General features: G+C 40.7%; 1 protein-coding gene across 2 annotated transcripts in view; it reads left to right on the forward strand.

Moving 5' to 3' along the window:
* col5a1 (procollagen, type V, alpha 1) overlaps positions 1 to 24,163 on the forward strand; it is a 66,570-nt gene that overhangs the window by 12,091 nt on the left and 30,316 nt on the right. For both annotated transcript variants that reach the window (XM_026298285.1, XM_026298286.1), the window contains exons 2-12: positions 3,425 to 3,592; positions 9,010 to 9,223; positions 9,730 to 9,892; positions 19,077 to 19,208; positions 20,046 to 20,150; positions 20,257 to 20,667; positions 20,923 to 21,495; positions 21,616 to 21,672; positions 23,268 to 23,309; positions 23,877 to 23,939; positions 24,039 to 24,113. In XM_026298285.1, the coding sequence (XP_026154070.1) occupies positions 3,425 to 3,592; positions 9,010 to 9,223; positions 9,730 to 9,892; positions 19,077 to 19,208; positions 20,046 to 20,150; positions 20,257 to 20,667; positions 20,923 to 21,495; positions 21,616 to 21,672; positions 23,268 to 23,309; positions 23,877 to 23,939; positions 24,039 to 24,113 (2,003 nt within the window). The remainder of the gene's footprint in view (positions 1 to 3,424; positions 3,593 to 9,009; positions 9,224 to 9,729; positions 9,893 to 19,076; positions 19,209 to 20,045; positions 20,151 to 20,256; positions 20,668 to 20,922; positions 21,496 to 21,615; positions 21,673 to 23,267; positions 23,310 to 23,876; positions 23,940 to 24,038; positions 24,114 to 24,163) is intronic.

Genomic DNA, 24,163 nt, shown 5'->3' on the forward strand with positions numbered 1-24,163 from the left:
CTTCCTCCTCTTTTCCTGTAAGCTGCTAACTGGCCCACTCCCCCTGGCTCACATCCATATGACCCAGCAGAGACTCTGTGGTCTATTTTAGATATATCAGGGTTTTCTAAACCTTGGGAGGAAAAAATAAGCCAGGAGTCTGTTTGTTTGTATGTGTTTTTAGTGCAAATATCCTTGAAAGCAAGAACAGCAATACTAGCAACTTTTTTTTTTAAATTTTTTATACACTGATAGTATAGCTTATTCCTTGCCTTACTGAGAACATAGTCTTGAAGTAGTTTAACATATATGAGTATTAAAAGGAGGGTCATCATTTCTTAGCTTGATTATATCCATGAAGTTAGTGTTTACCTGTCACCACCAGTGTAAGAAGCAGCAGGACACGTGTCCATATAAGGTACTGGAGAGACTGTGTGTGCTGGGAAGAGCCCAGATGAATTAAGAGCAGAGAGCAGACAATGCTATGGCTGGTTAGTTATAACAGTCTGAGAAACACTGACTCACACCTCATGAGTGTGACCAACATTACTTGCTGAACTGCAGCGTGGCTTTAATATGCCTAATGTAAGTTCTGTTATTTGGACAGTGGATGCTGTGTTTAACCATTGGACAGTTAAATTATTCCCATATTTTTACTGTATAACTGTCAGAATGATCAATCTCTCTCATTAGGGATAATATGTTGTTGGATGTTGGCAGGTTGGAGGGAATTATTGTTGTGGCTTTTACAGGGAACATTTGTGTTTGTATGAGAAAAGGGAAAAAACAGGCCCTTGTTAAAAATCTTGTTAAATTTACCGTCACAGTAGCACCCTGTGTCTCTCCCACAGAAACCGATCATGAATTTAAAATAAGTTCCAGCTGGATTATTGTTAAATTGGTGGATTGTTGAAAGTGTGTCTGATGACTTTGAGGTTATGCAGTAGATTGATTAAACCCTTTAAACTACATGTAGGAAGGTCTAGACAGAGGAAGTATACCCTGGTCCTGATTGTTTTCCAACTATACCCTGGCCTTGCAGCTTCTGATTGGCTGAGCATTCCTGATCCAGATAATCAGCTGTGGGAAAACAACCAGGGCAGTAGCTCCAGGTCCAGGGTTGTCTACCCCTGATTTAGACTGTAATAAATAGAAAGATTTAGCTTTGTTTTAAAACAAATTTCTACAAAATTGCAACCTGTTGTATTAGAATAGGGAGAGGTGATTTCCAAATTCTGCACCAGATGTCTACAACAGCCTTCTGAAAATGTATTCTAGCTTAGAAAGTGTTTAAGTAGTTTTTGGGGGTTTTTTTTGCAGGTTTGATGTGTGAATAATTAACATTTTCTGAAATTTTCAGAAGTTTATTGGAGAAATTCAGGGCCCAGAGTGCTTCAGTTGCTAAGCAACCAGGGCAATGGGCTCTCCAAATGCAGACACACTCATCACATCATTTATTATCATAGGATCAGCTCTCGCCATCTCCCGCTTACAGACAGATATGGGATACAACACAAATTTTGAAAAATGTCAGTCTAATCAGAGTATTGTAACAGAACTACATTTTCCATCACTTATTTTGACAGTCTACTGTATTATTACATGGTTGCAGTGCCTTCAGTGACAAGCTCATTAACTGAACCTCTGTCATCATGGTGAATGATAGGCATTTTCTGGCCGGTGTGTGCGTTTGTCTTTTCATTATGAGTCGATTACAGACAAAGCAGTCTTTTTGTTTAGAGACCCTTCACCTGCTTAGAGCGTCATTCATCCTGCGGTAAGTGCTTCCAGGAATATGAATGAAGTTATCTTTTTAACATGCTTCACTGCTGGACTGCCTGGGTTAAGAAACAGATGGATGAAGATATTTCTCTGTTGCAAATCCGGAGCCTCTGCCTTACATATTCTCCAAAATGATTCTACAGCGTTCCACACTCACATATGTGAAATGACGGAGCTTGATATTGGATAATAGACTTTCTCTAAGATGGGAATAGTGACCTGGCTCAGGAGGGATATAGAAAGACTGATTAGGAAATCATCCCTCAGCAGATGTATCTGACTCAGATCTGATAATTTCTGCTTAGAAATCTACACAGACATGTCCCACACTTGCTGTGGGAACACTTGTGTATAAACAGGTGTAAACAGTCATAAAGTGCAGACCGATGTATTTTGTGATTGTGGCTTGTATTTGTTGTTACTTTTGACTACTTTGTATTCTTAAATATTCTTGGTAAGATATTTAACTTGCTGATAATTTATGCAACATTTATTCAGGATTCAGCTGGTGAGGATCTTTTTCCTTTTTCACAACTGCTGTACAGCAGTAACGGAACATGTGCAGCTGAACTGTTCTTAAATGGAGACCTTTTGCATGTGAGTCATGTGTAATGACATCCAGCTGGAAGTATTTGCAGGACAACGTAGAATGCACAAACACTTTTTTGCTCTTACCATTCACCTTTCCACCTTTCCCAGCAGCCCTTTCACTCTAACATAGATAGGCTATTGAATTTTTTTTTTTTTTCTAAACGGCGTGTGTGGTCTTTGTAGTCAGACACTAGGAGTTCTATACCTGTGTGTGGGTGTGCGTATGTGCTCTTTTACTTCACTGGGGGACTGCCTCAGAATACTGCATATTCACACAACACAAAAATGCCTCCAGGAGAACACCACAGCATACTTGCTTTGTCTTTCTTAGGATCCGTGCCATAAAATGCTTCTGTTGTCCTCTGTTTAGTTTGCTTTCACACTGTAGTGTTTGACCTCCTCTAAAGCACCCGGACAGCCTTTGCGACTGTCCCTATATACATGACTTAGTGTCCTTCTCTGGTCAGATCTTTATTGGGACAAGGCTGGATGCTAATGGGTGTCATTGTGTAGCTTGTTATATGTGCATCTGGCTGCAGGGACAGCTGTTTGTCCTGGGTGGTTTTGGCATGTGAGGGTGCGGTCCAGGGTCAAACCCCATGTCACATTGTTGTGACCCAGTGTACTTCTGCGGTGGCCTGGTTACACCCGGGACGACCGGCCTGAAAGTGTGCTAATTGCACGGTTGTGGCCAGAGAGAGGCAGTGGTAGATTTAGCATTGTAGGGAAATGGATGGAAGGATGGGTTTTGCTGCAGCTGTAACCCATGATCTTGGTGATCTATAAATGGGCACATCTCTGTTTAGCACTTAAATGGATAACAGAAATCATCCCTGCACCACAACAGTGAGGTCTCCTGCTGAGAAACGAATGCGTCTGAGTCAGCAAAAACAAAAAATAGAAGAAATGCTAAAATACTCTTCCACAATTAGGGCTGTGTCCATTTTTGTTGTATAAACAGTGTGTGTTACTGAATGGACTTTTAGCAAATACTAAATGCTATTTAAATACATTTTCATATAAATTTAACATCCTTTTTTTTCACCTTGTCTCTTTTTTTCTCTCTCTGTAGCGGAACCAGCAGACCTCTTGAAGATTTTAGATTTTCACAGTTTACCTGAGGGTGTTACAAAAACAACGGGTTTCTGCTCACATCGGAAGTCAACACAAGGACCTGATGTGGCCTACAGAGTATTCAAAGATGCCCAACTCAGTGCCCCCACCAAACAGCTGTATCCAGGTGAGTATCTGACTAGAAACACTGGGAATCTACCTCCAAGTACTGATTCTTTTAATTTTCGCTTCAAGCATCAGATGTAAACCACTTCCAGTCCAAATTCAGATATTTTTCTGCACTGTAAATGGTGTGGTCTTTCCAAGACCTTTAGCTTATCTTTAAAGTTGTCTTGCAGTGTGATCAGCTTTATGATCTTGCACAGTAAACTGGATTGCAACATTTAAACATCGCTCTAAAGTAATTTGTTTTTGCTTCCACCTGTCTTCCTTTAACCTCCAGGTAGCAGTTGTATTGACTTCTATTACTTAATAATTTATGTCAACTCTATCTTTACTTTATATGGTTTCAGGCATGGTATGCCTACTGTTTTCTTTCTCTCCCCTGTTTAGCCCTTATTAAAATACACAGTATAGAATGCACTTGCACTTCTTTATATTGCAGGCCTTAAAAGATGTATAATCTTTTAAGGCCTGCAATATAAAGAAGTGCAAGATGTCTAGCACATCTGGACACTTAGAGTAACTGAGTTACAAAATGACAAAATTGGAGAAATTAAGATAATGCATGCTAATTCCACCTTTAAGAACATACACCAGATCCAGCCCTATAATATTTGATGTTGTAGGAGGAGCTGAATGATGGAAATGCAGTGAAAATAAGGGTGGGAGGGAGGTCTGGGGTTACACTTTTGCCTTGTTCTATTGTGCTGACGTGGCTTTGGGTTACTGATCTATGGTGCGCTGCAGTAGTGCTTTCCTTACTCCTCCCTCTCTGGCAATCTTTCCTTGCTTTTCTCCTCTTTTTATTTTCCCTCAAGCTCCATATTTTTCCCTCTGTCATTTCTCCTCGACTGCTGCTGCCCTGCAGTGTTTTCTTACTTTGTTGATGATGAACATGCTAGACTCTTTTTTCTGTATACTTACTGCATCTTATTTTCATTACACAGCACAGAAATTCAAAACCATAATTTTGTGACCCAGACAACCAATGTCTAAAATTATTGTGATTGGCTTCTCTGCAGCTTAAAGATAGCAAAAAAAAAGCAGTGATGTGGTCTAGATGCAGAAAAGACAGAGAAATAATAAGCCTTCCTGTGCACTAAGCTTCCACAAAGTTTACATTGGATGACAGCCTCATTCATGGTCCTCTTAGACGTTGCATTGGCCTAAGTAGACCTTTTGATCCATGTCATGGTTCTTCTTTGGGGCTTAACGTAGAGCCACAGGGCTCCTGTGGCCTTCATACCCTATCATGCTCTCCAATCAAACAAATACTGTTCACTTTGAAGCCCTATGACAGTAGAGCCCATGAGAGTCTCTGTTTAGATACACATGCTGTAATTACACAAATGCTAGTCTGGATCATCCAAAATAACAGTCTACATAAAACAAACCAACTTGGATAAGTTTATAACAGGCACCACATAGTCTTAAGGTGCAAACAGAATAACTAGCTGTCTGTGGCTTGTAGGCCTTAAACTCCACTAGCAGTGTCTGTGATGTGGTTCCTCCCTTGCCTCAACATTAGGAGAATATACAGCTAATATATTCCAGAAGGCAGCTAAACTTGTGAGGTCATTGTATTCAGCCTGTTTTCTGCTTTAACTAAGTTTGCTACTGGGTTATGACTTTGGCCTATAGCCTGGAGGTACACTTTGCCTGAATGAACACAGCATCCTGCTTCCTTAAGGTAAAAAATGTCACATATAGAAAACAAATCTATGCAGACATGCTTGTTATGTTATTACTATAATGTTGGTAATAAAAGTAACAGTAGTACTGATTGAGAACACATTGGCCTGTGACCCTGTTACCACAGACAGTTTGTGATGATGTGTTGGAAAAGAGCAAGTGCAGACATGTAATCATTAGACAAACATGTGGAAGAGATGATTCATTTAAAACTACTAATGGCATGAAAACAGAAGAGTGCTTTCTTACCTTTTATTATGTGAAGGAGAAGTGAAGAAAAAGGCCTCAAAGTGACAGGCCTCTTTAACTTTTATATTCTACAGTTCCCATTATCCTCTTAGTCCTCTTCTACTCTGTACCACAGAGGTACAGAGTAGAGGAGGTTCCAGAAATCTCTGACTAGATTTGACAATTTGTGCAAAAGACTTTTCTTCATCCGTATCTATGTTTGGCAAAATTGTCACCAACAGCCAGACAAGTTTGATGGAGCGGCTCATACCTTTGTTCTGAATCAGATAAGCTGTCACTTGGGAAGTGGACTTGTGGTCTGGACTGCTGTGGATAGATGGCACTGGCCTCTGAGTTGTGGCCCTTTGCTGCAGCACAAATGGTTAAGCTATGATCACAAGCTCTGAGCATAATAACAGTGCTCTTTATTGCAAATGTGGCTCAGGAGTGACATATTAATAAAACCTTGGGTAAAATTGACTGTTGTGCTTACTACAGCACTGCCAGTATTTATTATCTTAGAAAACATCTCTTTCCCATATGTCTAGTATCATTTAATTATCAGAAATTGCTGCAAAAACACACAGTTGATTATAAATCTAACTTTTATTACAAAAACACAAAAAAGATCATTAAGTAGTGATTCAAATTATGGATGGTCTATAAGTAGCGATGCATGAAATGTTTTGCTCAGCTCTGACAACCATTCATTTCTGCGATCATTACACCTATATATTTGTGATAAATGTGATAGGTTTGCTGTTTAAAACACAGAAAAACAATACAATATGGACTTTTGGACAATAAAATAACTGTCTGACTGCTACACTGAGGATTACTCACCTGCACGCAAAACACACATGTCCATCTTCCTTTTTACCACTTCATGTATCTCTTTGTCCATGGTCTGTTTTTTGCACGCCAACACACAGGTTCACTTGTCTCTGCAGCAATGTGCAGTCCCACTGGAATGCTGCTCATCTCATAGAGCAGCGGGGATTTGGACACTGTGATGACTGAATGACCAATTACAGGACTTTCTACTCCATTTACCTGCTCGTATGTGCACTGAGAGATGGTAGAGAGGATCAGTCAGAGTGGTTCTATAACTCCTGCCCCTCCCTCACTTTTGAGCTTTTTTTTGGGACTCTCCCAATTTTAGAGATGAAGAATTAACTGTGTACATGTCAACAATGTGAAATCAGTAACAGGGTGGCAAACCACGCTTTCTGTTCTGTTTAAGTTGTAAATAAGACCTCACTATAAACTCTGATGTTTCTACCACAGATGTGGTGAAAAGAAAGATGCCACATAGATTTAAAAAAAAACAAATTTATCGGGTTATTTTATCTGGAGGAAAATAATGGCCTGTGTCTGATTGGCTGGTTAAGATGTCTGACTCTTTCCCAGACCTTTTTAATCTTCCACACGGTGTTGCCAGTGTAAACTCCCAGGACTTCTGGCACCACAGCCCTCCCATTCCCACCCCCCCACCGCACACACACACACACACACTTTAACACACTAAATGAGGAATGAGGTATCTCTCATCTGGTGACCTAGAGTAGCATTTTAAAAGACACATTCCAGAGAAACCTGAACCTTTTTCTACGACCCCCCTCCCTGCTTCCCTTCCCCTGTGAGGAAGAAGGGTGCTCATTTATTCCTTTTTCCTCTTCTGTGCTCGGTCTTCTATTTTTGTTAACCTCCGTCTCTCTTTCTCATCTCATTCCTTGTTATGATGGAAGGGTGGACAGAGTATAAACTTTGCTGTATAAATACTACTTAAAACTCCAAAAAGAGTCCAAAAAAGTCAATTTTAGACCTTTGCATCCCCCCTACAGAAAGACACTCACACTCACTCCATCTATTTTCAGCTGACCCTCGACCTGCACACAAGTGGCCTGTCCTGAGCCAGCGCTGAGTCATTACAACAGACGTGGCTCATGTGCAAGCAGATGTAGGGACAAATGTTGCCTCATCTGGTTTCTTTTCACTAATATTTCCCACCATCCTAAAGCAACATGTCATTTCATAATAATCTGGCCGCCAAGATTTTCTTGTATCTATCTTCCTCACCAAACTCCTTCATCTCTCTTTCTAATGCTGTCTCTCTTGATCTCTGCCGTCCTGCTGAAACATCTGTCAATTTAAGTGATGTTTCTCATATGATGGCAAGCTGAATTCCTGCGGGAGAACGTTGCCAAGGCATGTGCTCTCCGCATGATATGATTTTGTGCCTGGCATTAATGAAGGAGTAATAGAAAAAGGCAGGAAGACAGGAAAGCAAACACTCAGATGCTGACAGTGAAAAACGATGGGAAGACTAAAGTTTGATTGTTAAGCTTTGTTGTTTTCTTTTCTCTTCTTTCATTTTCCACTAGTTCTTCCTAACTTCAAACTTCTGCACCACATTTCTTCAGGGGCATCTTTTTCCTCTATAGCTTCTGACTGGCAATCTAAACCTTAGTCACTCCAATTTAGCATTTTCCAGTAAGAGTAAGGGGCTTGGATGGGGCTGCATGAGGTACTACAAAACCACTGTAACCACAACCCCTGCCTCTCTTTTCCAGTCGTCTGGAAATCTCTGCTCGGCACATACAGATGAGAAAGGAATTGCTACTGGAATCCAAGTGGTTTCTTTACATATGTTAAACATAAGCCAGATAGCTGGCTTCGACTAACAATAGTGGTTTTAATGTAGTCAGATTGCCTTTGTTTTTCTTTCTGACGTAAAAGATCGCTGTTATCAAATGACAGTGGATGGTTGGAGAGCCCGCCCACTTTCTCTGGTTCTTAGAAAACCCTGCTAAAGGAGTCTGTGTAGCAGATGTGCCCCACACTTCTTCAGCAAAATGGAGGAAATAATTGAGGCTGCACAGTGGAACTATGCAGATGGAGACAAATGCAACCATTTTTGTACTGTCTGTGTATTCATTTCCTTACATGCATGTCTTTTAATTCTTTCTTCTATAAAAATTGTCACTTATTTCCTTTTCTGCACCCCTCCGCTGGAGTGTCTGTTATATCAATCAGCTGTGGAAGAAGAGAGAAGGGGTCTGAAGCATATTTTGCTAAAGTCTGTGAATCACATGCTTTTACCATTATACTTCTCATCCTGTGCTGCTCTGAAAATGCTCCTACTTTGCACTTCTGCTTCTAAATTTTACTTTTTTTCCCTCTTTGATCTGCTTCTATCCATTGCAGATGAATCATATCCTGTTGCATTTTGGGTACTGTCCTAATCGCTGGTGTTTCCTCTCAAAGCCGTCACAGTTCTTCCAATGAAAATGATCTTTGACTGTTTTTATAACATTTCATTAAAAGTTGCAATAACTTTTATACTCCCTCTTGACACGGAGGAACATTGTATGTCTCTTGAAAACATATTACAATTACAACATCCTGAGTAAAAACAATATTTCATTTGTACGATGATGATGAATAGATACTGCTATTTAAAACTTTTCTCTCTGTCCAACCCACCATCCATCTCGTCAGGTGACGTGTTCCCAGAGGACTTTTCCATCTTGGCTACAGTGAAGCCCAAGAAGGGCAGCCAGTCCTTCCTGTTGTCTGTGTACAATGAACAGGGCATCCAGCAGCTCGGACTGGAAGTGGGACGCTCTCCTGTGTTCCTGTATGAGGACCACACAGGCAAACCCAGCCCCGAGGACTACCCCCTGTTTAGAGGAGTGAACCTGGCTGATGGAAAGTAGGTGCACCAGTCGCTGGCTTCATGAACGTCCATTAGTTTTTGTCACCATTTTATAGTAGAGATATATGAACATGTGTCAGACTTTTAAGCATCTTCTCCTCTAATCAGGGCACAGGTGGATGCATCAGACTTTGATGAAGTGACCCCTGTTACGTCTCTTGGTGGCTTAGTGTGTTGACAATGACACAGCACCTGAACCAGGTGTCCCATTTGCAGTGGATATGTGCAACATACAGCCTTGTCAGTGTCCACCGTAGTGCAGAATACTATTTGTACCACCAAAAAACTTAAAATAAGATTCTTGTACAATATAGAAAACAATGGGATATGCAGTATCTGACCATGATGAGAAAGACAAATATAAGAGGGGCTCTTTGCAGTGTGTTAGTGGTGCGAGAGTGGGCAGCATGTAACCCAGTACGTGTGATGATGGGGTTGGGACTTTGGAGCAGTTTTAAAATTTATATACAAACTGTGTGAATTAACTTTATTTCCTTTTGTAGGTGGCATCGAGTGGCCATCAGTGTGCACAAGCAGACCATCACCCTCATTCTGGACTGTAAAAAGAAGACCACCCAGAAACTGCTTCGAAGCCCCAGCCCCATCATCGATACCAAAGGAATTATAGTGTTTGGAACTAGAATACTTGATGAAGAAGTCTTTGAGGTAGGCAAAGCACTGTAACTACTTATTAACAAGTTTGAATGGAATTATTCTGTAATTTATTCAACTGTTTTATGGTTTGAGACATTTGTATGTGATCTTTTTTGTTTGTTTATTTTTTGTCTATGTGGAAAGTTGTTTGTGCCAAAGTGTGAAGATTGAATTGATTTTAAGGTTGAACATCTATTACACATTTGCATATCCAATTATATGCTATAAGGATGTTCTACACAAGTTGGCATACAAGTGTTTTTTTTTTTTTTTTTTTGGATGATACTCAGGCAAAGTTGACTTTGATATAATGTCCTTGAGCAAATGAGATTTTTCACTGTAACTCATTATACACACATGTGGCTGTGCTGCAAAAGATGGTTGTCATCAGGACCCACTCTGCAGGTCATGACTCACAGACCTGGGATTGTGGTTGTGGCCTCATCCTTTATAGATGTATATGGATTTAGCTAAACTTGCGCCCATTCATACATATGCACACAATTGCAAACCAAATTTAATTTGAGGTGCAAGATATTCTACATCTTCCACACAGAAAACCCCAAATGTCCCTGGATCCTGTTCTGTTTCCAATTGGGCTGCATTGGTGGCTGTTCAGTAGCAGTTAAAGCCAAAGTCAAGCGGTTATATTCCTGCTTGTGTTTTCACTCGTCTGAATCAGCTGCAGCATTTTTGTTGTTAACAAGTGGCGACACGTTTACTTCTACCTCTCTCCTCTTTTAATGTGTATTAAAGCTTTGTGGGAGGAGGGGAAAGATAAATCCTAATGCCTAGTGACAGGAAGCTTTGTGAAGTTTAAAATACCTGGAGATACCCAAAATGAATCATGAAATAAAATGATTTTTGTCATTACCTAGCATGAAGGATAAAAATGAGTTTGCACAGTGCCTTTATCAGCCTTTTCTGTGCTCACACACACACACACACACACACATACACACACACACACACAGGCACAAGGAAGAGTGTTGTCTTTGTCCCATCAGAGTTGTGCTTGTTTAAAGGGGGATTAGTCTGAGTCTGAGGCCCTCAATAATAATTAGTAACAGAGGTTGACTGATGTGAGTGATGCTGAGCCAGCTCACCTTTAACCTCACTGCTGTTCAGCAAGACCAGAGAAAAAGAGAGAAATATGACATCACCCCGCTCCAGTCCCGAAGGTGGGTCTACAAGGTCATATGGGAGATATATGGTGGGATTTAAAACTGAAATGTCTTGCCTTAATTTAAAACATTCATTACAACCTCACACAAAAGCCCATTTTTTATAATTTCAGAAAGACATGCTATATAGTGCACACTGTGTGAATACATGCTTTTTTGGAAGCAATAGATGTGATTCAGGATTTAAACAAGCAGTTTCATACTATATGGATTACGTTCCATAAATACATTTTACAGTGTTTGTGTACTGTTTATGTTGTAGCTAGTACTTCTCCTAATCTTTAAATTCTTCAGTTGCCAAAAAGACAACTGCATTTTTCTTACACGCTTGGAATCCTGTTCTAATTTTATTGCTGCCCACAGTGGCTCATCATGAGATTGAGGTGATGCGAGAACAGTATAAATCTTATCCAGATATCTGAATTGCGTGGGAACATACTGATATTTTGTGAGAGATGTTTAAAGCCCTCCTGCTGTGTGTCTGCCAGCTGGGAGACAGGACAGGCTCCAGTGTGAGCAAAAAATGGAAAATATGCCACATAGTTTCCAAATTATGCTCAGGCTGTACTTGTTTCCCCTCCCTTTACTCCCTTCTCTCCTCTGGAGTTTAGTCTGATCCCATATTGACTTTTGCCAGAGTGAGTTACCACCAAAAGTTGAACAGGAAAACACAAAAAATTGTATTTGGTTTGAGAAGAAACTGCAATTTAGAGTAAAGCTCTTCAGACAAAGTGTGTAACAAGGCAAAGAAGAACTCGCAGCAAAAACAGTTTTGAACTACACACAGCATTGATTTTATTTGTTAAACAATTTCCCTTCCAAATGCACTTTAAGGAACACTGAGGAGACAAGACGTTACAAATAGATGTTGAGATGGTTTACATAAGGCAAAGAGGGACAAATAATTTCACTGCTCACACCTTTGAGTGAAAAGTGTGTTTCATCTTCCTGTAAAGTTCTTTATAGGAACATGGACCTATTCGTGACATATAGCAGACAGGAGAGAAGTAGTACTTATGTGCTGAGGTGGTTTGTGGTTTGGTTTCTGACATGGCTATTGTGGTCACAGAGAAAGCGTCTACCCACTACCCAGTACCATAATGTTATTGTGGCATATGCCAGTAAAGATTATGGTAATTATGGTGATGATTATGTAAGAAGACAGGTATTTTACCTGGTTATCTGAGCTCATCTGCTGCAAATGAAATAGTAATTACTCCTCTATAATGACTGTAATGTAATTGTTAGTCAGTCAAAAGGATTCATTACCTTTAGTGAAGTCCAGCTAATGACTTTTAGTGATGTTGTTTTTCTTCCTGACTTCATAATGAATGTTGCACATGTGTGTATTTCCAAAACAGTCTCAGTTGTTCAGAAGGAAGGTCTTGTTTGACTATTCCATTTGCAGAATGTGTCCCCTGATTTCCCTGTTCACTGTTGGTTCCCAGTGAGTATGCCAAGAAAAATCCAGTTATAATTTAATGCCCGTTCCTTGGTTCTAAGTATCTTTCAGCAGAAAAAAAGGCTGTGGTTAGTCTGAGGGAACACAAACAGGACAGATAGATCACTTGGCCTCCTCAGAGGTAATCCGCCAGGGTTCTCGACTGAATCGATGCAGCTGAGACAGAGCTGTGCAAACACAGCAGTTCTTGTCTGGTCCCTATTGTCTCTGTTAAAGCAGAGTGATAGCATCCTTGTTGAGTGAAAGCAATCTAATAGTGTGAAACACTTTTTTTTTTGTGGCATATTACAGTTGCAGAGAGTGGATCATAAAAAGGTTTTGGTGTTGAGAAAACAAGATGTTCAGTACTGAGTGGGGAAGCTGGATCAGTAGGCTTGGGTAGAGGAGCCAAAGTGTTTGGGTCATACTCTGGAAAGAATGAGGAGCTCTCTCCCCACTGATGTCAGTCTTGGAACAGCATCCATACCACATGACATCATCCAGAGGTTTCCTTGGTGTTTGCTGATAGGCTGTCCCGGGCTGGGCGCTGGAGCAATAGGTGGCTGTTGGATGTGCATGTATGTGTGTGGGTGGGCGAGTGATAAGTTGTTAAGGACAAGTTAGAAAGCATGATGGGCTGAGGTTAAGCTGTAATGAAATAAAGGATTAGAGATGGAAAGACTTGGGCAGTTAAGCGCAGTATGACAAGATTAGAGGAGCGGTGCACAGGGTCGGCCTTTAACAGGGTTGGGATGAAGTCAGTTGTGGTGCTACTGTGGTGTAATCAGTGTCAGGAAAAAGTAGTAAAAACATGCAAGACATGAGCTTGATGCTTGTTAAAGTACTTTTAATATCCAGATGGCACGATGAGTTTTACACATCCTGTTTAGTCATCTTTTTACAGAAGGACCTTTTTTCAGTTTTCCTGACATTCACTTCAGCCCCATTATTTATAGTTTGCAAAGTAAAAATGAATTTATCTCTAGAAATACTCCCAATTTACATCTTAGTGGTTTACAAAGTGTTTGAGAGGTTGACACCACATTGCATATTTGCAGTACACTTTCCAAACTCAACATATAAATTAAACCCTTTTTGGCTCACTTTGAGTTAGTAAAATCACTTTGTCTGTTGCTTGGCTTTGGCTGGACTTTTATTATTTGTTATGAGTTACACTCAGTCACACAAGTAATGTTAAGGTTTTAAAACAGGGGCTCCACAATTCAACACTTTACAAATGCTCCTTGATTCCAGGTGACAGGAAGCACTGATGGTTCTAGATGTTAATTGTAATAATCTCAATGTAATTCTAGTATAGATTGATAATGTCTTTTCTCTTATATAGATTTGGAATATATACATACCTGATGCAAGATATCAAATGTCTACCCCAATCTAGTTATTTTGCTGCATTTATTAAAATGCAAATGTTTTTTTTTTCTTGTCCCACTGTAGATTCCCACAGATGAAATCCAGTCAGTGTTGATTGATTTGAGACGCTACATGTATTAAATGCAAACTGTGCTAGATATATCTAGCACATTAGGGAAACATTAGTCATCACTGATAGACATATTGCAGGTTCCACGGGGAAATTAACTGTTGTGTATTTCACTGTGTAATATGATCATAATGTCATTTTTAAATGGTACACTTTGGTGTAGTGGTGTACTACCTTTAAATCGCCAAAAATGTTTTCCAAAGCATGATATTGAATCCAAATTTTTACCATTTGTATACATCCTACGTTGTTGTAGTTGTTTGTCTGCATTATCTTGTCCAAGTCACAGTACATGTCATGCTTCACTGTTAGAACATACTACTTCTATACATTTGAAGTTGTGGAATTGAATAGCCACAGAGAAGATGGAGTTTCCACCATGGATAATTAAGAGAATTTTCCTAACTCATGTCAGATGTTTGTCTTTCGCCCCCTTATTCCCTCTGTTAATTCTGTACTGTGTCAGCAAGCCCTGAAGTGTGCCTTCAGCACATTTTTATGTAGATTTCAGCAAATGGCTAAGCCAAACACTCAGAATCTACGTCTGTTAGGGGAGGCCAGCCGCTCTGGTTTCCACTACCTCAAGAGAAAGGGAAATGGGAATATGCCCATAGTCCTCAGAGATGCCATTTTAATGTTTTACACATAAAAGAGCAAGATGGGTGCTGGGAAGTTGAGGGAATATATAAAGGGGATCCAAAAACATGATAGCAACAAGGCGAGTGGTTAAGGTGCTATGGAGGGGATAACTGGGGAGGCGGATTGGCCTGTTGCTTTTTGGCAGCTGCTCAGGGTGGGTGAAAATTGATTTATTGTCTGGTAAAGCTTTTGTAGATTTGTTGCAGTGGTGTTTGTAAACATCCATGTTCTTATGCTTTACACCTACAGACAATGTTGTAGTTTGTTTGGCAACCCATGTGCATTTCTGTTAGTCTGTGTACATGTTGATTTATGGCCTCTGTGCAGAAAGCTAACCTCTGCACTGTGTTTGGTTTTTGTGGTAAGCTTGGAGAATGCCCAGGTGCTGGGACCTTGAGAATGCTGGCGTGTGCTGGCAGTGGGTCCAAGACCTGGATCAGAGCTCAGGGGTGACTGTCAAAATATGTTGTGAAAGTAGTGCACCCAGAGACTGGACCTCCCAGAGTGATGATGGGCCCTCCAGCTCATTTTTCTTTGCAGACATTTGACTTGGACAAAAAAGTTTAAAAAAATAGACTTGAGTTTTTCTTCTGTTAGCTGCTATCTTAGTGTTATGTGAGGTGCAAAAGGTAAACAGAGTCATGATCTGGTGTGCTGCTCTAAGCCAAATATCATGTGACTCTAAAGCCAGCTGCTCTAAACAGGGACTGCCTGATATTACCTTAGAATAATCATAAGCTTTTTATATTATTCTTTTCACCTTATGCTATAAAGATGTGTGTGAAGTTAATTTTGTCACATTTATATCCCATTTTGTAGCAATAATTTGTCACATTATATAGTTATTCACTTTGTAGTGATGATTTTGACACCACACCAGTATTACATTCCAACCCATGTATCATATCTTTTAATGCAGAAGAGGGAACACAATGAACTTGGTCCACCCTCGATGGTTGTGGGTCAGGTTCAGATGAAGACAGATGTTTGGCTCTGTGCTCAATAGAGCACTCTCCTGCCCCCACCTGGACGCAGCCAGAACATCCTGTGGGAATTAATATGCATGGTCCAAACATGGGACGTTTAGGAATAAAAGCCCAAAATATGCTTTGATATTTGATTTGGTAAAATACAAAAACAACAGGTTTTGTCTGAATGCTTTTCACTGATGAGTCTAGAATCGTTCTGCCTCTGTAATTTAGTTGTAGGCTGCTGCTTCATAATCGCCCGCTGATTCATGTGCGTGTTTTGTGTGTGCTTTCATAAGTCTGCAACAGTTTCTTTAACATGAATTATGTGAGGTGAGGCTGTCCGTTGCTCATAGCCACAGGCAATGGCTTTTCCACCAGAGCTCAACATGAGGATAGCATTGGCTGTGAGCAAAGTCATATATCAGCAGAGTCCAGGGAGATGCTGACAGCAGCAGGCCTGTTATTGTCTGAAAATTCTGCCTTAAGCACCACTCTGATATGCCACATGATGTGAATGAAAAATGTCACTGTCCCCTCTCAAACAGGAGAGCACATTACATGTCTTTTATGGTTTCTCCAGGGCTTTGGGTGCGATTCCATAATTCTGGGGCTTTTTCCCTTTGGTGTGTTCTGTTTTGCTCTGTTTGGGTGTGGGATTAGTGGTGTTTCTGTGTCTGCATTTGCATGTGTTGCTGTATATTAATCATTTATATGCCGCATATTGTGGTCTGCCTTTGTGCCATGAATCAGCTGCTGTTGATGTGATTTTTTTTTTTTTTTTTTTGAGGTGGAGAATAAGCTATAATTTTTCCTGTTCTTTTTAAGTTTTAAGTGAGCCTTATCACACTGGATTCTGGACTCTGCCTTTACAGTTGCTTCAGGGCTGTTTTCTGCCATTTAAAATATAGAGTAGCCCCCATTTATAGTAATGGAGTAAATATGTCAAGCTTTAATGCTGGCTTGACCGAGTTGACCGTTTAGTGGCAGAATACTAAACGAGAAATTTGACATTAGCATACAGCTGGAGTACAGCGTAGGACTATTTACTTCATCCTACATCTGTAAAACAGCAGTTTATATAAGATTTGGCAGCAGAATCTATCGAGTGATGTGTGGTGAAAAGAGCAGCTTTGGCTCAAAGGAAGGAAATCAGAACCAGCTTTAGTGGTTGTCACGTAGGATCAAGACTCTGATAGTCATTATACTGTAAAGGTATGCAGCTTTCATAGGAAAAAATTTAGCGTATGCCTGTTATATCAATGTAGAAATAGTTTGTGGGGAGGGAGGAAGAAAAGGAAAATAATCGAGGGAAACTTGACTTTTCTGTAACTTTTCTGAATTGTTACACTTTAGAGTAGATTGTGTGGTTTCTAATCATCTATATCTGATCAGAATCACACAAAAAGCAGTGTGCACGTTGAAATGATTATGTAAAGTGATTTGAGAGTTTACATGTAGAATCCATCCAACCAGTGAAAACACACTGTAGCTGTGGGGGAGCTTCGCCATATTATATTATATTATTATTTTCTTTGCCTATCTGTCTGCAGTTGTTTTTCTTCAGTGTTCAGTGCTTGGTCTTTTTTTTTTTTTTTTTTTTTTTATTGCCCAGAACTTTTAATACCATATTCCCTTTTTCTCACCCCCCCTTTCCCCTGGCTTTGGCTTCAGAGTTAGTAGAATCAAGTGCAGTTTTTCCAGCTTCAATTAGACTCTTATAACAATACACTTCTTTCTAGGCATGGAGGTGCCTCTTTCTGTTTTTGTGTGCATATCACACATCATTAGCCTCTTTCAACCACAGCTCCCTCAGAGCTGCAAGGATGTTCTCTTTAAGGCCTAGGTGTAGGATTAATTATCCCATCTTGGTGAAATGAGGGTCACACCACCTGTGGTCAGGATCTACAGTTACATTCCTCAGGCTGCTCTGGGAGATAGAGAGAAAGAGTGTATTGGAAAATTAAAAAAGCAGAAGAATGGCATGTGAATAGGAAAGCAGTTGAAACGCTCCAGACAGCAGGGCTGTTTTGTTGTACGGAGGGCTTATTCCTTATTAAGTCTGACCTCATTTCAAACACTGAAATCCCATCATCCCTTTTCAGTGCAGCTTTGAAACATGGTCTTGCCAGAATAAGAGAGAGACTGTCAAACTGATACCAATCCTATCCTTATGGATTGCGATGGTTGACAAATAGTTCAGAGGTAGCCATTTAAAAGTTTCCTCTGAGCATTGAGTTTACAGCTGAGAGAGTGGTGTAATGGCTACTTCAGTCCTTCTGTCTGGGATTTGTTTCCTTGCACCCAGCATAAACCTCACTGATAACATAAACCCAGTACAGAGCAGGAAACTGTCATGAAGTGTTTTGCGAGGGTGATTAAAAGATTCGAGACAGGGAGCTCTGTTTGATATGTTTGAGTGTAGCAGTGGGATTGCTGCTTCTCAGTGAACTGTCAATCGTTAGACCACAAATGCAATCCATTTCTCTTTGTCAGAAAAACCCTGTCCATAGAGACTTTTAGCTGGAAAGACATATGTAGGGATTTCAGTCTTGTCAATTGGACATAATCAAAAACACATCATGCTCTCCATTTCTGGAGTTGCATCACTTCATTACTCCCCCCCTTACCCCCACCGCCACCACCACCAAAAATTAAATATGTTTCAGCTCAGTTGACACTGTAATTGATTGATGTGGAATGACATCACTGAATGAGGAGGCAGGGTCAGGACAATACAGTGTTTTCGTGCCATATGCATTCTCTTCAGCAACATGTGGCAAACACACACACCCTACTCCCCTTGTAGTCTGGGGATCCTTCTGAGCCTTTTCCCCTCTTCTTTACTGTTGTATCTCTTTCATTTGTTCTTTTTTACTTAAATTTTGCACTTCTGCTACTGATCCACCCCCTTTCACCTTGACTGAGGCTATGCACATGTTTCAATGAGTTGACTGGTTCAGGTCAGCTCTCTGTAACTGCAGGTCTGCTCATGTTCTCCATGATCCATTTATTTTATACAATCAGCTTTAAGGCAAATTCACTCATGTCCCATTTAGGTCTGTGGCTGGGCTATAGTTTCTGTTTAAAATCATTCTTCTTGTTAAAGCTGTGTGTATCCATACACAGTAACATGAAGTCAGTTGTTCCATGTTTGCCTGTAACTCCACACTGTTTTCTGTAAGCTTTTTTAACTGATGAGAAATGACACTCTTGGACTCTGGACATACTTCTTCATCTTTTAGTCACCCTCAACTTGACCTAGTTTCAAGGCCGCCTGTTTTGCATGTGATTATGTTGTACACAGATGTTTTCACTCATCTTTGTTTATATGTCTTCATTTTTCCCCATGGTTCACTGAGTGTGAGACAGCCATATCTGTCACCGCTGATTGTTTGCTTGTTTACTTACATGTAGCTCTGTCCTGTGAGTCTCATGATTTCCTGTTTATTATGGTTTCCAGGGAGACATCCAGCAGCTAATGATTGTAGCAGACCATCGTGCTGCCTATGACTACTGTGAGCACTACAGCCCTGATTGTGAAGTGCCAGTGCCTGACCAGCCTCAGAACCAGGAGCCCAAAACTGATGACATTGTGAGTAACACAGCCATTCTTCTATTCAACTTTGTCATTATCATACTCATATTTTCCTAGCTGCTCACAGTGTATCTATCTGTATGCCTATTACTAGAAATTATTTATATATTTGTAGTAGTGGGCATTGTAGAAATCAGCAAAGAGAACCACGTGTTCTTATGGCTTATGGAATTATTTCCTTGATTAATGTGACATTAATCAAGGAAATAATTCCTGTTAATCTACACTTGTCTGTAATACTCAGATCATTGGATCCTGTGCTGAAAAGGGCCTCTTGGCTCATGCAGAAGAAATGCACTCTGCCAGAGGAACATGCAGGCTGGAAAAACCAGGGTTATCAGGCTGTGCAGTTAGTCACTAAAATGCAGGAATTATGTGGTATCTGCCTAAGCCTGCATCCCTGTACTGTTCTGATTTCTGCACTGAATACCAAAACACTGTGCACATGCTCATTTAAAGGTGTGTCAAAGTGTTAGAAGATGGACAGGAAGCTTTTCATCTTGACCTTTCCTTTGCCCCAGGGCTTCTCCTTATGCCTGCGACGTACACAAAAACCTGACCTGTTTTTTTTTTTCTAAAGACTGTTGACAGATTCATTGAGAAAGCTGTGGACAAGTAATTTGTCATTAAGCTGTAACAAGTTCTAACAGGGAGATACAGCATGAGGTTTCTGCAAGTAGAAAGCTGTGCTCCTGATCAATAGCTGATGTGTCTCACATACATCAGCCAACCAACAGCAACAGAACAGGGATCATATTAAAAATAAGTGAATAATTGATTAGTTATTTTGTTTGTTTCACTCTCTTGCTCTGTGTGAATGTTTCTCTCCTGTAGACCACAGATGACAGCTACTATTATGAATACCCTTATTATGATGATGCGGATAGCAAGCCTTATGACTCAACTGGGGATATTGAGACAACCATAAAAGAAGTAAAGGTAGTGTTTCTCCAAATGAACTTCATATAAGCATGTACCCTACATCTAAAGTATTATTTCAAATGTACCAAAATAACCAAGAACTAATGCTCTCTCTATCTTACAGGAGACGGAGACAGATGGAGACACAGTGGTGATCACAGAAGAGAAGACTGGTGGTTCTAGTGGTAAATTATTAACTTCCACCTCCAGTAGATCTTCCTCCAGCTCTTCCTCCGGCTCATCCAGCCGCTCTTCAGCGAGCTCTTCAGGGACTGCCACTGGTGGAGGAGACGCCTATGGAGAGGAAACCAGCCCTGATTACTATGGTAACTACGAGACGTACTACGATGAGTCCACAGCGGAACCTGATGGTGACATCTCTCGACATGTCACCATTACCAGCACAGGCACCGAGACTGAGCTGGGTATAGGAGCAGGTGGGACGATTGACCTGGGTCTAGGCACTGTAATGGAAAGGCGCATCCAGCCCAGTGGAGGAGGATCTTCAATAACCATTTCCAGCAATAAAACATCAGTAGGTTAACATTAATTATACTGACCTTCTTACTTGGTTGGTGTTACCTGTAACTTCAAAATATGTATGGAGAAACTCCATTTTGTAGATTATTTGCTCCTCACTAGTAGTTGATTCAAACTGACACAAGCAATGGTACAAATTTCACTCTTTTTGCTTTTGACAGATGTGAGGAGCTGCTTGTGTTTTTGTGAATTCAGCAATTCTTTGACTCTGTGATATTGTATCATCATAACTGTATCCAATTTTTGATAGGTGGAAAGTTCCTACAGTGACTACGGCGATGGATATGATTATGGTGTGGACATCCATTACACAGGTGGAGGTGGCAGCAGCAGTACAGTTGACATTGGTGGTGGCGGCAGTAGCAGCAGCGGCACTGTGCACATCAGTGGAGGAGGCGGTGGAAGCAGCAGTACTGTCCTTGTTAGTGGAGGAGGTGGTGGTGGCAGCAGCAGTACTGTCCATGCCAGTGCAGGAGGCGGTGGCAGCAGCAGCAGCAGCAGCAGTTCTACCATCACCCTCGGGGGTGGGTCTGCTGGAGGAGGTTCTATATCTGTTGGGGGTGGCTCTGTATCAACAGGAGGATCTTCTACTGCAGGAGGTGGTTCAGCCAGGGCTGGCACTGGAGCCGGGGGTTCCATTGCTACTGGAACAGGTCTTGGTGTGGAGGGTGAGGGTGACTACACTGATCTGGATGGGTTCAAAGAGGAGCCTATCATAGACTATGATCATCTAGACAACTATGACAGCTATGGAGATCTGGATTACAATGACGAGAAAGAGGACAAAGTGCTACCTGCTGCAACTAATGATTATTATGGACAGGTGAAAAAGAATGGAAGGACATACCTTCAAAGACATTTTCTTGAAGATGAGGAGGATAACATGATGATGGCATTAAAGAGGAAAGGAGCTGATTATTTTTGTTTTGTTTTTGGTGTGTAGGTTGATGGAGCTCGTGGTGAGAAAGGACAGAAGGGAGAGCCTGCTGTTATTGAGCCTGTGAGTACCACTATATTGAACAACATATTTGGGCAACAGATGTAGCCTGCCTGTGCTTGTGTCCACATGGGCGTATGTGTGGATGTTTACATCCACAAGTACATATGTGTGATCCACATTTAAACACAATCCATCCCTCACTTCTGAATGAGAATCCTGAGGGCAGACATCCTCATTAGAGCCTACTGGACTTTCTCATATTATCATTGGGCAAGGACTCCCTCCTGGCTTGGTGATCATAAACAACGAAGAATGGCTATGCAGGGATTGTCAGCAATTTTTAAACACAGTGTGGATAGTGTGTAAATAAAGGGGAACACAAGGAGATAAAATGAAAGTAAGAAAGACCTTCTCTGCCTTTCTGCCAAAAAGCCTCACTCTTTGTCTAAATACAGCTGGAATATATCCAACCCTGATTCAGATACTTGGGTAATGTGAGAATAAGAACAGCTTCTCTTGTAAAGGTGCACTGCACTCAGAAGGAATTTAGATCTCTAATATACAGCTGTTCAACTTCAAACAACTGTCACTCAGCTTCACCAAGTATACATGTCTTCTTGACTGAGTGTCTTCATGTTTATAGTAGAAGGGAGTGTGCTTTCCACCGTTTTTTTTTTCGATGACCGTGTGTGTGTACGTGTGTGTAAGCCCGTTCTAAGATAACCAGTTTGAGTACACGTCACCTCTTAGAATGTAAACATGCATTTAGCTCAGACAGATGCTGTCGCACTCAAACATGAATACATACACACTTTTCCCCCAATTTCTGGGAAAACACACTTCAGGCAAAACATAAACTGGGGAGTGTCAAAGGTCAATTGCAGTCATTTTATATGAAAACACTCAAGAGGGCATATCTTGGGATTGACTGGGGGGGGGACATGCTGAGATCACATAATTCTAATATGTTTGGGTGATGTGTGGTCCTCATAAGAAAACAGGAAGCCAATGTGTTACCACAAGAGCAAACAAGCAATGCAATGCAATGTCTGTAGCCACAGAGCTGCAACAGTGCAATTATAATTCAGATTCTGTTCCTCGTTGAACTGAAACCGTCTTGGCTATAGGGATGGTTAATATTTTAGAAATATACTTTAAACAGTTGAATGAATTTCAAAGGACATAAACATGCCTAAATTGCTTTTTTGTTTGCTGTTTGATCTAAGACCTCAGCTGCCAGTACAAACAAATTCATTTACAGTTTACTAATTTTTGTGCTTCCTTTAGCTTGTCCACTTGAGAGCACCTGAGGGTATCTTTGCCTTTGTGTCTCTTCAGTTGTTCGCCTCATGTTCTCCATGGATTCATGGCAAACATAACCAAAGTGAAAGGCAGGAATGTGTATTAAGCTAACCTTAAGATGAAAAGTTGACAGGCATTTGTGTTGCGCCATGTATACATATTCATTTAACTAAACATCTAACTCCTAAATCCTTTATCCAAAGCTCTTCAATGGACACAGCATATGGTTATGAATGCATCTATACACTGAGAATGGGACTGGTGCACTCAAACATGGACTTCATGAATATGTCCGTAAGATAGTTGTGGGGATTCTTGTGGTATGTGATGATTTCTGTGCTTGTGTGTTTCAGGGAATGCTAGTGGAGGGTCCGCCTGGGCCTGAAGGGCCAACAGTAAGTCAATCTGTCTCAAGTTCTGTCGCTCTGAATTTCCACCCCTCCACCCCTTTCATTTCCTCTTTTTCCATCTGCACTTCTTAATCACTTGCATTTTTCTGTTGATAAATAATAGCAGATATCAGTTTGTTACCCATTCTTCTATTCTGTTTACTTTGTCTTTTAGATAGAAAAAATCAAGTTTTAGTACTTTGTTGTGAAAAGCCGTCCTGCCTGACTTTTAATGCAAAAGGAGTGGTCAAAACAGTTCCCCTGAAGGAATATGCATTTGCCCAGATGTTGGACAACTTAATTATTTATCTAGGAATGTTTTGTGAGACACATTTTCTCTTGACACCCTACAGATGGAGTCTCACAGAAGCCAGCCATTCAAATATTGAGCTATAGACAAAGAACGCCTCATAAAGCTGTCCCATATTGCCTCATGCATTCTTTTCACCCATGTGCAACTACTTTGCAAGACAAAGACGAGAACTTCTAGTGGAGCAAATATGGCTGCTACTTTGTGTTGAATTATGTATGAATATGTGGGAATCACTTTTTTTTTGTTGTTGCTTAAAATAGGGTCTCCCTGGACCACCAGGTGCTTCTGGCCCACCAGGCAGTCCTGGAGATCCTGGAGAGAGGGTGAGTATACATGTTTATGTTACTTTTATTTTCATAGCTATAAAGATTTCTGCCTGTGTGCATGTACTTATGTATAATTATGTTATTTTCCCATCTAAGGGTCCTCCCGGTCGCCCTGGTCTTCCTGGTGCTGATGGTCTGCCAGGACCCCCTGGCACTGTCCTTATGTTGCCTGTAAGTAAATTAGTTATTTAAAAAAAAGATATGAAATAGCAGACTAGGAA

The sequence above is a fragment of the Mastacembelus armatus genome, chromosome 12 (genome assembly GCF_900324485.2).
Source record: "Mastacembelus armatus chromosome 12, fMasArm1.2, whole genome shotgun sequence".
Classification (NCBI taxonomy): Eukaryota; Metazoa; Chordata; class Actinopteri; order Synbranchiformes; family Mastacembelidae; genus Mastacembelus; species Mastacembelus armatus.